The sequence below is a fragment of the Dinoponera quadriceps genome, unplaced genomic scaffold (assembly GCF_001313825.1).
Source record: "Dinoponera quadriceps isolate SergipeBrazil2010 unplaced genomic scaffold, ASM131382v1 scaffold1872, whole genome shotgun sequence".
Taxonomy (NCBI): Eukaryota; Metazoa; Arthropoda; class Insecta; order Hymenoptera; family Formicidae; genus Dinoponera; species Dinoponera quadriceps.
Window position 1 is genome coordinate 871,388 of NW_014555944.1, and position 14,758 is coordinate 886,145.

The following is a 14,758-nucleotide window of genomic DNA, read 5'->3' on the forward strand; positions in this document are numbered from 1 at the left end:
TCTCTTTCCGCGCGATACATTAAAACAAATTAGAAAGACGTGGGCGGGAACAATGGGGAACCGCTGCGAGTATCAAAGGAGTCAATCAGTCTGGAAAGTTAAAAGAATATACCTTCGCAGAGGGGAAATTTACGCAGGATCAAATCGCGACAAAGGATATTACGACGCGCGAATCGATTTTTTTCAAAGAGGCTCGCTCGGAGAAGCTTTGAAAAACACTGGTGGTCCGCGATGATGACACACGCGCTCTTCGCGACGTTTCCCGCGTGTACTCACGATGCTCTCCTTCCGGGTTCGTCTCTTTCTCCCGGGTAAAATAGAAACTAGCCTGGCTCTTTCCCCCCGCCGCTCGGGTGCGCCGGCTGCCCAGCTATTTATCCGCGAATGTTTGAAATACGTAACATGCCAGGCATCGTGCCTCCGCGCGTATGCACGTGCGCGCAATCGGCGAGCACTCCTGATCCGCTCGTGCACGGCGAGCCGATCGATACGGGCGCGAAAGTGCGCATCAGATTTCCGGCCGGTCGTGTACGTTCCCGCGATGAAGCGTGGAATTATGGTAGCTGACAGGCCCGGAGGAGCCCACAGGGGCTCTCCGGTGCGGTTTCGAGTGTTCCGAATAATTTCACGTGAAAATTGGCGAAAACTAAATGCGGCGCTCCGAAGAGCGCGACTTCAGTCTCTCCCCGGAAATCGAAGAAAAGCAAAGATCCGCGAAGATCGAACGATCTCGCGCGCTCCACTGAGGTCTTGAGATTCCCAGCGCCGTCGGCCTTCTGAAATTCTCGGCCAGAATCCCTCGAGAACGATCACGCCTCGATCTTTTTTTCCTCCGTCCGTCCGGGGGATAAATGACTCGCCGCGTGAGAAATTCGCCCTCGACGAGCGAGCTCATCGACGATCGCAACGCCAACCGCGTGTAATAGATTGTCGCGTGCGCGACGGCTGTCGGACGGCTTTATACGTCCGCGGCCATTTGACAGTTTGCGTACACGGGCAATTCCGGAAATTGACAGTGGCGGCGCTCGACGGACGTTCAACCGCGTATGTAAATACCGAATAAGTGAAAAGTCACGCGCACCGAGCGTTGTGTGGAATAATAATCGCTCGCTCGTACGAGAGCGTACGGGAGAGAGCTTTAATTTCGCGTAAATATCGCGCGATGTTTCAAATCAAGCGTTTGTTTCACCGCGTCCTGTGTCGCGTTTCGACGTAACACTCGCGATCGGCTGACCGGCGTATTGTAACAATTAACGATTAAAATATCGCGTTTAGTCATTTGCATCCATGACGACCCGACGGACGTCTCAGCGCGGAGATCGGGCGATATTAACCCTCAGATAACAAGGCCGGATCCACATTTCTAACGTTTCCGCGAATACGCTTGCAAAGCGTTCTATTTCAGGTATTTTACGAATTTTCCGATGTATCTGATTTACTTTTAAATCGTACTTCTAACTAATTGTGAGAATAAAAAGTATCTTATCGAAGAAAATTAGTGGAAAATCTACAAAAATGCTTCTACGGGTCGGATTCATGTGAACTGATTTTGTTCGTCGGAAAATTAACGATCGTACATACAACACCGCCGACTTTCACGATATCCTGCCGAATTTTCTAGATCGCGCGGGATCGATGACAGTTTCGTTTCTGTTCTAAAATCAACGAGTGTGTATCGGAATTCGATTTAAACTCGACTTCGGTGCCAGGATCGTAGCCGTTTCCCGGCAGAAACCGTGTGCTTTTATATCCGGTCCCGACGCGACGCAATTCGAAGGGAAGACGCGGAGAAGACACCGACGACGGGGGGTCGTGATTTAACTCGTTTTACTGCGCGTTAAAATGCGAAACCGTAACGATTACGTAAGCCGGTTATTCTAATGTCCAGCTGTAACATATTGCGTGACTTCCTCATCGATCTGTATAATTCCACGGCGTGTCTACGTGTGTGTGTGTGTGTGTTGGTTCCCGCGACGTTCGACCATTTAAAAAATTAAAAACGCCTAAGTACACCGCCGATGCGGGAATTCCGGCCTCCTCCCTTTCTCGCTCGCTCACCCGATGGCGTCGATTGTTCGCGCGGTGCGACAAGAGTGACAAAAACGAAAGTTTCACCCCGGAATGGAGCTTTTCTCTCGCCAGTCAGCCAGCCGGCTGGCTGGCTAACAGCGGCGGGCTGCATTCTAATGGCGACGAGAGGGGGAGTGGACTTTCGCAATATTAGGATGAAAGATGAAAAGCAAACTGCGGCGTTAAACTTTGTCGCGGTCAACCAATTAAGTAGAACCGCGCGCGTCCTGACTGCGGCCGGCGGTAATTCCGCGCGGCGGAGCATCGATCCCGGGGCCGCTCCTCGTTCGTTCCGTTCGTTCCTTCATTCCCTCCCTTTCTCGAGGAGAGCTCGCTCGCAATGCACCCCCGTCGTTCGGGGCTGGCGTGCAGCGGCTACGACGGCGGAAGAGGAGGCGGTCGTGCTTTCTCGCGGCGAGCGAGGCGAGTCACGTGTGGAAGCGCGCGCACACACGCGGCCGAAATCCGCGGCCACCCCGCGCGTCTGCAGCCATCGCTCATCGTTTATCCGGGTTTGACGTATCGAGAGCATCGCGGAGCACACGTGGAAAAATATCGCGCTGACGTTTTCACACAGAGGTTCTCGCGCTCGCACGGCGCTCCTCTCCGCTGAGAGGAATCCTCGGCGACTCTCGAAGGACTCTGCGCGTTTCCCTCGACGTTAGCGTCCGGAAATATTGATAATTCTGATCTCTCTCTCTCTCTCTCTCTCTCTTTTCTTTTATTTATATCTAATTTTCTATTTGGCTAGAAGAAACTATCTCCCGCGCCTCACTGAAACACGAGCACCTTGAATTTCCGCGATTAATTGAGGAAACAATAGTATTGGCACATTACTTTGATTATTTTAATAGAACGCGGCGCCGTTTTGCGAAGCATGAGGACCCCTGTTTTCGTACAGACGGAATTGCCGGGGAATTCGGTACTGCTCGTAAAAGTCGCTTCCCTCTTGTTCTGCTCCAGACTCTGCTTCTTCCACCTCACACACACACACATATTTTCGTCTCACATACATACACACATGCACACATATTCTTTCTTTCTTTCTCTCTCGCTCGCGTATGCAGAAGAAGCGACTCGTCTCATGTTACTTCATCTTCCGGCTCTGACGAGAAAATTGTAATCGACTCTTGAAATTAACACAACGGTAGGCACTCCGCGCTGATTTCCATTTCTCTAATGACGGAGAATTAAATTTCACGTATGTCACAAAAATGTCGTCCGTCGACTGGCGTTTCTAAGCAATTTTCCGCGGAAAATATCCGTGAACACGAATATTCACGTCGTAAGAAATGTTTGAGGAAAACCCTCTCATCCGAGTTACAAGAGTCAGAGCCGAAGAAGGAGTTATTATCATTCTTTTTCGCGGTAACCAAGTACCGACGGATGTTCCAACATCGACACGCGCGTCGAACCGAGTTCGCGCTGTCAAACACGTCGCGCGCAGAGATGACAAAGGAGGAGAAAAAAAAAACAAGAACCAAGAGGAAAGTTGAGAAAAGCAAGGTGAAGAGAGAAAGAAGAGAAGTCGATCGGCGTGCGATCTCTCAGCCAAGGAGGTAGGCCTGCAAAGTGCATCGTGACACATTTTTCTCCCCGCCCTGTCAATAAATAATCTTGCGTGCGTCGCATATTGCAATATATAATGTTTGCGCTGTATATATAAACACAGTGAATAACATATATATAAAATCATAAAACGATAAAACAAAATAAAATAAATTATCCAATATATTAATATATATACTTAATAAATCTGCGTAATATATTAATATTCTGGTTATTTATATATTATTATTATCATCATTATCGTTAAATTATATATAGGTATGCGTGTTCGGTAGCCTTAACTATGCAAAGTGCCCCTTCTTTTTTGCAAAAAAGAGAGAAGATCGACGGTAATATCATTTCATCACAATATTGCGGTTTGGCTCTTTGAATAGCTAGCGGATTCGGCGTATAGTCATGTGTGTGTGTGTGTGTGTGTATGTATTCATGTATGCGTGTCTGCCTGTGCACGCCCGGATCTCTCTCGTCCATGTACGTGTTTATCCAAGCGACCCCCGCGACGTAGACGATTATTACTCGCGCTGTGATTTGTCGAGTGTGCGTCTCGCGAGGACGGCGTGTTGAAAGTGTCGATAAGTGAATATTTTCGATTTAATGCGCTCGCGAAAGTCCGGCCGGCGGGAGAAAAACCGGAACAGAGAGAACACTTTGTGTCAAAGAGTTCGCTTACGCTTTTATCTCTATTATTAACGTTACCAGTGCGCAAAGAGAGTGTCTTCGAGCCGACTCTCCATCTCCGTCACCTTCGGCTTCAGCTCCAATTTCGCGAATTAGCAAACCGTTTCGATTACGAGGCATTCCACATTGTCTGCGGAATGTTAAACGCTACGCCGGGGGTCGCTAGGCGCGCTTCCGTGTCAAGAAGGAAGGCTCTCTCTCTGCCACGATTGTGTGTCACACGCCTGCGAGGCGTCTTTCCTCTCTTCAACTCGTGTGTGCATGTGTGGCGTACAGATATATTATATGTATGTGCACGCCGCTCAAAATTATTCAGGAGGTGGATCATCTCCGCGGACGATTCCCCCGAGGTAGCGAACGAATCGAGCGAGTCGGAACGACCAGGAATACCGTCCGTCGGAAATGAAATTGAGATACCGCGAAAAGACGAAAGGTTATAAACTTACGAACGTTCTTTTCCGAGTAATCGATCCACTCTGCCCCCTTGAATCTCATCTCGAGCGACGCGCGTTTGTCCGTGTTCTTAAAAGAAAAGAACAAAAAAAAAGAACAAAAGAAAAGTGAAAAAAAAAAAAGGGGAAAGAAACCCTCTATCGTAATAAACGTAAATTTCATGATGTGTGGAGAAGAGAAAAATAAATCAACAAACGAAGAAGAAAGTAGAACAAACAGATTACAACCCCAACCAATTAAATATCAATGTGCAAAACGACGATGCAAGTATCGTGAGACCATCCCTTGGATAAAAATTGCTCTTTATATAACGTAACTATCTCTCCAACCGATGTGTAAGATATTATTAGCGGGTAGGTTATATAAAGTATAAAATATAGTACTATAAATCATCCAATACAATAAAACCTTATTTGTTGCCTACGCACTTAAGTCCCGAATCGTGGAATGTCTCCGTGATTTCCACTATATTTCGCGTTGCGTCGCGCGCCCGCGCGCGCTCTAATTATTACACGCGCGGCGCGCAATCGTTCGATCATTTAATTATCATAGACTTTAGGTGTTAATCAACAAGTAACGTGCGTTTTATAGTCAAAATTCATATTAGGACTGCAAAGGACCGCGTCACACCGTATTCGTATCGAAAGATGTATTCCCCCTCCCCCCCTCCCGCCCCCCTATCACTCTTTCGCGAACGTACGGATAAGACAGAAATTTCGTTGTTGCTCGATTCGCGTTGCGTGTTTTACTCGCGCGTGTACGTGTTTCCTGTTGCTGCTTGCATTCGTGTCGCGTGTCTGTGCTGCCTCTGTTTTTGGTGTCTGTGTGTGCGCGCATGTGTGTACCTGTACACGTGTCACGAATGCGTAACGCGTGTACGCCTCTCTTTCGCCAACGCTTCGTGATTCTCGTTCGAGTGCGTATGTGTGTGTATGTATATATGTGGATATATTGGTCGTTGTGTGTGTGTATATGTGTGTGTATATTTGCGCGTAAAGTGACTCCGGGACACGTACGTGCGTAGGTGTGCACGCATATGCAATATTGCTACTGGTTCCCGAAGGCTGTTTAAATATAATACGATTACAATCTAATATGAAGTCCAACTATAAACTCTTCAACAACTATACGACAACTCACCCTGCGTATCGAATGAATTACTCCCAGCGACTCAGCTTTAATTAATAGATTATAATTAATTAATTAATGAATTCAATGATTCATTAATATTTTTTCCGGCTGCCGTCTCGCCGTCTCGGCCGGCCGGCAGCAGCATCTACGGGAGGAAATTGGCACCACGTTTGCTCCCCTTTTATATATATTTATATATATATATATATATATATGTATATATAATTATGTAATTAAACCGCGCACAATTAACCGTGCGAAACGCAGTTTCATATCTCGTTTAATCGCGCGACTTTTTTCTTTCCCCCGAGCACTTCCTACTTAAAAGTATCGTCGATCGGCGCAGCGCTCGTTCTCTCTCTCTCTCACCACGAAAAAAATAAAGCTGCCCGGTCTTTGGACATCGTCGCGGCGCGGACGCGGTCGCGCGCGAGGACGTTGATGCGCGCGAGCGTGGCGGATAAGCCGGGCGGATCGGCAACGAAAGTACGAACGGACGAACGATTGAACGAGACGCTCCGCGTGAGAGAGACGAAGGGACGACGATCGCCGGCCCCTCCGTGAGTTAGCTTCTCCCGCGAGACGGAGGCTCCGGTAAAGCGACCCGCGCTAAAAATACAACTCGTGTGGATCGATCGATCGAGCGATCGGCGACGCGGCCCAGCCTCGGTTTCACGCGTCCGATCCGAGATTCGCGAGGATTCGGCTCGGAGCGCGGCGAAAGCGAGGAGGAAAGGATGGAAGTGTGAGAGACCTGTCGCGCGACCTATTTGGAGAGGTCGCGTCAAAACCGGTTCGACGTTTGCCAAATCGCCGAGGAAGAGCGACGCGTCGCCGTCGCGCTTTCCACGAGTCCGTCCCCGGCGAGACAAAAAATCGGATTTAATTTTCGTCGCGGAGCCTCTCGGCTCGGCGAGAAAGGACACACGCTGCTCTCTATCTCTCCCTCGACGCCGAGCGCCGTCGTCGACCTCGCGCGATCGCGTCCCGCGACTCCGCTCTTCGCGCTCGCGCACGCCCGCGTGACCTCGGTGACCCCTAATAATAGCTTAGAACAGCCCTCACAGCTTCGACGTTAGCTACAACAAAGCCCACTCCCAAGTCACCGCACGCTAAACTGTACACATCGCATGTATGTATATTAATCTTTTTTTCTTTTCTGCTTAAATTCATTCGCCTCCTCCTCCTTTTTTTTGCTATTTTCACGATTTTCGTCTGTTTTAAAAAAGACCCCTATAGGAGAATTTCTCGATCCCTTAAGCGTAGAACCTACAAAAGATTTGGTGTTCGAGAAAGAAGAAAGCCGAGAGAGGCCGGCCCTTTTCCCCCTATGGCCGTGGCGTCGGGGCCGTATCGTCGCAGTCTCACGCGGAATACTCCCCTGCGGCCGCGGCCACCCCTGCGCTCTCAGTGTTTATATTATTATAATTCTTGGGGCGCGTACGTTATGTATATATATTATGTTTGTAATATGTATATATATGTATATTCATATTTAAATATATATTTAGATATATATATTAAATATATATATTAAATATATATTTAAATATATATTAAATATATATATATCTCTCTCTCATGGTTTTTTTTTCTGTTCTCGTCCGGCGTCTTTAGGATAGCGTGTTCATGGTGTCGTTGCTCGTTGAGAGCGCCAACGAGCCTGCCATGAAATCGTTTAGATCGATCTTTCTTGCTTCGGGGTGTTTGAATTTAAAGTGCGTGCGCAGGTTGTCGCTACGTGTGTACGTGGCACGACAGAGAGGACACTCAAACCTGCCGGGGAAGTGGACGTGGTAGTGGTTCCTGATGTGCGTCACGACCTTGCCGCACAGCTTGCACCTGTGAAGGTTGCAGCCGCCTGGCACCCGGTCAAAGGTCAGCCGCATGTGCCAGGCTTTTGAACCTGCAACATCAACACAAGACAAGTCACTTTCAACTGTTGGTCTCCCAACACGAACTACGCGGGCGAGCCGCCCGGTCGTCGGCGGCTCGTTTGTTTTTTTTTTCCGTTTCTTTTTCTCTCTTTATTTTTTGTTTCCTGATTGATTTTCGGTTTTGTTTGTTTTTCGTATTGTTTTTGGTTTCGTTCGTCGTTCGTTACTCCGGTATTACGTTTACTGTTACTTTCGATGCCGATTTCCGTTTTTTTTTTCGCTTTCGCTTTTTTTTTTCCGTGGTACTCTATACTTCGGTGCGTTTCTCGAGTTAGGCTCGCTTTTACACTGGTCTCGATTTGATTTGGTTTGGTTTCGTTACTTTCGGTTCTGCGATCGATAATAGAGCGATCTCTCGAAGGGTCGCCGGATCCTTGGATACTTGGGTAGGTAGTAGATCGACTCGAGTTACTCCCGCGGATCTTTGAGCCCGTGGATTCCGTGGGGCGGAAGTCCCTCGGATTCCAGGATCGTCGAATCCTCGAATCCTCGGACCAACACCAATGCAACTGCGACGGATCCCGGAGGGTCGGGCCCTCGAATCTTTGGATTCTCGAATTCTCGGATTCCGAGATCCCCGAGTCCTACGATCTCCTTTGAGCGATCTTCGGAATCTTGAACCTACGGATTCCCGGCCTCTCGAATCCTCGGATTCTAAGATCCCCGAGGAGGTCTTGAGTCCACCACACGTACATGAGGGTCGTCGGACATTTAACTCCTCGCAGATGCGAGCAAGATCTCTCTTTCTCTCTTCTCTTTTGTCTCTCTCTCTCTCTCTCTCTCTCTCTCTCTCTCTCTCTCTTTCTCCTTCTCTTTCTCTTTGTCGTCCTCCTGTATCCACGGATCCTCCGATCCTGATCTCGCTCTCGTTAATTTCGCGCGTTCGTCGTCCCTGAGCTCGCTTTTCCCTACCTTTTCTACGTCTCTTTCCCCTCATTCAAAAGTCCTCCCTTGCCTGCGAGACCCCTCCTTTTCCCGCGAAATATACAGTGTATGCATATATATTGTCTATCATTTCGTGTCCTAAACGTCGCGTTAATCCGGTCGCCGGAGACAGACAGAACATGGGACAGAAGCGCATATTTAATCGGATGATCGAGCAATAGAGAAAGAATAAAAAAAAAACGAAACCGTTGCACGTTTATCACGAATATGCCGCGGATTATCGCCGTCGAATTATCGATTTGACAGTCGGACGGAGTCGCCAAGAGTTAAATATCGACACTTACTTTTGGAATAATTATAAAGCTAAAGATTATAACTTGTACGCTGCTTTAGGAACGAACGGTGTACGGAATAGCAGACTTCATTCAAGAATACCTTGCACGATAAACCGCGGGCCCTCGATTAAAAATCGATCGCTCGTTACCGCCGCTCGTCCTCCCCCCCGAGGCGTCGCGGCTCTTTGCGCGTTACAAGACATAGTATCGTTTAAATAAATTTAAATAAATTGAGCCGCGGGGCTCATATCTCGAATAACTCCGTCGCTTGAGAGACGCTTTCCCTCTTCTCTCTCTCTCTCTCTCTCTCTGTATGCAAGGAGCGCGCTCGCATGCGCTTAATAATTCCGTATTTAAAAACATGGAATTTCGCTTTGTGAAGGCGCGAGCTCTTACGGGCCATTTTCGCAAATACCCGATATAAAAACGTCCCGTAACGAAGGAATAAATATTAAATCGAGTCTCTCTTTCTCTCGCTCTCTTTCTCTTTCCCGGCCAGACGAGTTAAATGAGCGCCACGGCTCCCGGAAACTGCTTATATGAAACTAAAATTCTGCACCGTCTACGTGTAAACGACAATGGCTTACATCATCGCTGGAAATGGAGGAAACTTTCGCGAATTCATCATCAATGCGCGTTTGTTTCATAAATTCGCCCGGGGTGTAAAAGGTGTAACGCGAAAAATGCAACTTGTTTCAATCATACGATTTTATTTCTCGTTTTTGTTCTCGGAATTTTATTCTCAAAAACTCATTTTCTCATATTGTACTTCTCGTTGTTGTGGAAGAACAGATAGAAAATTATCGCAGTTCGAGAAGTCATTATACCGAAAACAATTTTCAGCGGAACGATTTTTAATCTCAGACTTCTCCGAGTCTTTATTCACGCAATTACGTAATCATCGAAGCTTCTTTAATTTTCACGGCGCAAGATTCTTCGGGCGTATCAAGTATCGACCCAGATAAAGAGAGCGAGACAAAGAGAGCCGTGTCGGAGAGATACGTCGCGCATCTTCGAACGAAGTGCAAACACTTGCCTCTCAAGGTACACGGGAATACGTGCGATCAAAGTGCAAACATGTAAGTTCTCTTTAAACATCGATCCAAACTCCAAACAAGTGCGATTAATCGAGTAGAGAAGCGTAAAACGACCGTAAAAGTTCTGTGCATAGGCAAAACGAGCTGATCGCAGAGGATATCTCGCGTCTTCCCCCAATATTTTCGCGTTGCGACTCCCGGATTATTTAGTATTAATAAATGAATCAAATTTCATATCGAGTGAAATGACCGAAAAACGTCACCTTCGCGAAAGCCATAAAGTTAATAACATCGAACGCCCCGCTTTCAGGTCGTTCATAAATCTTTTCTTCTAGCGTGAACCCGCGGAAAGTGAAAACTTTTAAATACACCGGAACTGGAAAATCTTCACTTTTTTAATCCACCTTCTTTAGTTAATTTAGTTAGTTAATCTCATTTATTCACAGCTATTACTTTTCAAATTTTTTTTGCGATTTTAAATTTACAGGATCCTTCAGTTAATCACCGATCTTAAAATTTTCATTTGATAATCGGCTCATGTTTTTGATTCCTTCTTAATTCGAATTTTTACGAGTTCACGCTAAAGAAAAGGACATATATTCAACCTCCGATCGATCATCAGTCGATCGGCACATTGCGAATTTGCGTCTCGCGACGTTCTCCTAAAATCTAACGTTAACGAGCCCGTGGAAAGCACGGATACTGGCGATGAAACCGGCGAAGTTCGCACAGAAGACATTTTGTCCAAAGAAATTAGCGACGGCGTGTCCGACGTTATAACGGGCGGCCGGATTAACTATTGAAACGATACGTATATGCGCGAGGGGTGACTGAAATAATAATACCCCCATATCCTAATGTACGTGAAACGAGGTCGATATATTATTCAAGTATGCCAAATGGTTCTGTCTGTCTCGTGCTATAAGTGCTCGGCCGAAATCACAAACGCGGCTAGAAACGGATCTAAAACGTAATGGAGCACTCGGCGACGGGCGAGAGAGCTCGCTGCGCTGCGCGCTGTACAGTGACGGTGGTGGCTGGGGTAAGCCTGTTAATGCTGTGTGTCGTGAAATCCCCCGCCGGAACGCACGGAACACCTCGGAGCGTGACGTCGATCCCTGTCTTTGAATCTACGAGTCACTCTTATCAGGCGCGTCTCTCTGTCTTCCATGGACTTATCATTCGCCGGGGAGCGCGCAATCCGCGTCTACGTGCAAGTCCCGCGAGTCGTTTCGCCGCACCGTCGCTCGAACCAAAAACGATATTCACGAGCGAAGGGGATCGGAATTGCAGCGAGATCCGCGCGAGGGAGGGAGTTTACAATTCAAAGACGCTTCGAGAAATCGAAGCGACGTGAACTTTCCGCGACGGAATCGCGCGACGCGGCGGAAATTTGATTTTTTACGGATTTTACGTTCCCGCGTAATGAAGCTCACGTCGAGGAGCGCGACACGTGCCGCGTCGTCGTATATAAGGAAGTATTTTAATTTATTTTGACGCGAGAGACGCGAATCGAAAGTGATTTACTCCACGGCGCGACAGGGAAATGACACTCGAGGTGCTCCGTGATCTGGAAAAATGGAGTCCCTGAAAGCTCCACGATGTTGCCGCGCGTTCGAACTGATCAATATGCGTTTTTACGTGTCTCACTTAGCGTATTTGCACGTATTCGGGATATCCGCCGACAATCATAACGGGAGGCACAGGGTGCGAGGGATGTGCCAGCAGCAGCTCGGGAAATCGCGCGTGACGATTTATCTCCAACTATAAAGATAATTAGCAGGAATTTAACCGACTACTTGTCACACACGTCGAAATACAGAAGCACTTCCCCGTCCACGACAGTCCCTTTGAACACTTTTCAAGCGATCAGCATTTAAAGCGCTTAAACACACGGCTCTCGAATTCCTCGCGAATTTCAAAGCGAAATTGAAATTTCTGCCGGGGAAATATCTCTCTCGCAGTTCTGCGCGGAATAAAACGCGTCGTTGCTGGCACATACTATAGGATGTATACTACCCCCACGGTCGTACGGAACACCCTGTAGACTGCCTTTTACTCTTGTCGGGGCGAGACCATCTCGTGGCTCCGAGTAGGCTGAGCGAACTCTCGCAGGAGACTCCATTCCGGCGATACTCCAAGCATGATATCGCGTGTTAACCCTCCGCAAACCGACTTATTTTCGCGAACCGTCACGTGCCGCTTTATTTCGCCGCGGCGAAGTCAAGCAAAGCGCATTTGCAAATTACAAATGTGTGAGGAAGCCGTCGGAGAGAACGAGATTTTATTTTCAATGAGGAAAAATGGAATCTTCACAGATACATCGGTCGCACTGTTCAACTCGCATGATGCGTGCACTCGCGAATTTTAGGAATCCGACGACGACCGCACGGGGAAAATATTTTCAGTGAAAATTACCGCATTAATTTTGTAACGTTCGATCATACCGGAATTACAACTGAAATTATGACGCGTGCTGTGATCTTTAATGACGTGCTTCGTTGTACACATCCGAATTCCAATCACAATTCCAATATGGTCCAACATTTACAACATTTTCTCGTGGTAATTTCCACTGGAATATCTCCTCCGTGTACGTTAAGAAAGAGAATCGAGGGGAGAATTCAAGAGGAAACAATCGAAAGACTTCGTTTCTGCTGATTATCAACGGCTGCATATCGCTAAGCACTCTCCGATTAATCACCGTAGAAAATGATCGCTAATTAGAGCGACATACCCCGCGGCGTTGTATTTACACGCGCATCCGTGTGAATTATATAGTACATCTGGCCGCGTTTTCCCGATCTCCTCCAGTGCGCGCTCGCGCGTATGTGTGTGAGTGAGTGTGTGTGTACACGTGTGTGTCCAAGCGTCACTTTAAAGCACCTCTCGCGGAAACGGCGGGCCGCAAAGGGTTAAATCGCTGTCTACCCTTCTTCAACGAGCCGATTGCCGCGGCGTATCGTCGTATCGATCGACTGCATTCACGCTAGCTTCCGTTCTCGATTAATGCACGATTTAAATAATATTCGCGTGACGGCGCGGGGAGGGCGAAGAAAGAAGGTGAAAGGTCACTCCGCTTCCGATCGATGAGAGAATGAGAAAGAGCGAGAGGGAGGGAGGGAGAGAGAGAGAGGAGGAAGGGTAGGAGGAGGTGGGCCGGAAAAGGGTTTCGCGAAAGAAGGGAGCGGGGAGAGAGGCGGGACGGGGTGAGACAGCTGGACGACGGTTGAAGGAAGTTAAAAACTTTCCTCGTACCATCGACCGTTCGATTTTCAATGAAATCCGATCGCCGCCCCCGTCTACTTTTTCATTTCCACACTTCCGGCTTTTCGTGACTAGCGCGCGGAATGCAGTCGCGCGAACACGACGTTGTAAAACAGGCTTTGTACACTGTCGCACTTTTTACACATGTACACAAAGTCAGGAGCGATATTTTGTTTATATACATATATATACATATATATGTATGCATGTATGTGTGTATATATATATGTATATATGTATATATGTATATGTATATGTATGTTTATGTGAATACCTCTTCTCTCTGGTTAGTGAAGTAGCCTCGGTTAGATTCGGTTAGAACAGTGTTTTTCAACCCTTTCTGCGTGACAGAGACACCTTCGGGACGAGCGCGAGAGATCGGCGGTGGTGTATCACGGAGAAACACGATTGCGTCCTTTTTTACATCGCCGCGTATCGATAGCAGGTGGATTGCTCGATTGCAACTTCGCGATGGGATAACGCGCGATTTAATTACCCACGGGCTGTTTCAACTCTCCGCGGAGAAAGCGGATTACAAAAAAAAAAAAAACACGACGGGATAAGTGCAAAAAGTATCGTTCCCGCGGCTTCGAGCGGAACGTCGATTTCGAGTCTCTTCCGCTCCTGCTATCGATATACCTCGCCCACGAAAAGTCATTGCGCACTCTCTCTCTCTCTCTCTCTCTGCAGTCCCTTTGATCTTGATTTCACGCGACATGACAGGTACTTTACGGACTCGCGATATACGACAAGATTAGCTACCCCGCGAATCATCTCGTGGAACGCCCGAGACGGGCTACTCCGCTACTCGCAAATCCCTTTCTCGAACACCTTGTGCTGTTACTTTACTCGCTTGAGATTCGTCTGGATTCCGAGTACCGGACGGAGGTTTACTCGTTGAAAATCTAGAGTGAAAATGTTTGTAAAGGGAGAGAAACGGATCGAAGCTGCACGAAACTTTGTCATCGCGAAATTGTCCGGACGCTGGGCCGCGGAACAGAGGTTGAAAAACACCGGGTTAGAATACGTCCCTTGTGAAGAACGGAGAGTGTCAGTTGCTGTTACATTTCGCGGCTCGCCATAATTCAGGCGAGGCCGACGTAAGGCCTTGAGTAGGAGGAGAGAAAGAGAAAAACAGAAATGTGGAGAGCACAGTAGGAAGGAAAGAGAGAGAGAGAGAAAAGAGAAATAACGAGAAACTAGATGAAAATGTGTGCACGAGAGAGAGAGGAGTATAAATGTTATAAAGAGAGGAAAGGAGATCGAAAACAGCGAGGGCACAAAGCAGCTGTGCGTCGGAAGACGATAAACTTTCCAGGATAAATTCCAAGTAAACGAGAATCTGCCCTTCTTTTCCGGAAGAAAAAATAATACGATGTGGCAGTCCTTTCGCGCG

At 47.6% G+C, this 14,758-nt stretch overlaps 1 protein-coding gene across 4 annotated transcripts in view; it reads right to left on the bottom strand.

The window, feature by feature from the left end:
• The window catches only part of LOC106745919 (sex determination protein fruitless-like), a 70,117-nt gene that overhangs the window by 25,486 nt on the left and 29,873 nt on the right, over positions 1-14,758 (bottom strand). Inside the window, exon 5 of one of the 4 annotated variants that reach the window (XM_014621934.1) lies at positions 7,446-7,807. The exons of the other annotated variants lie outside the window; for them this stretch is intronic. Coding sequence (XP_014477420.1) covers positions 7,515-7,807 — 293 coding nt within the window. The 3' untranslated portion in view covers positions 7,446-7,514. Of the gene's footprint in view, positions 1-7,445; positions 7,808-14,758 lie in introns of those variants that run through there. 4 annotated transcript variants of the gene reach the window in all.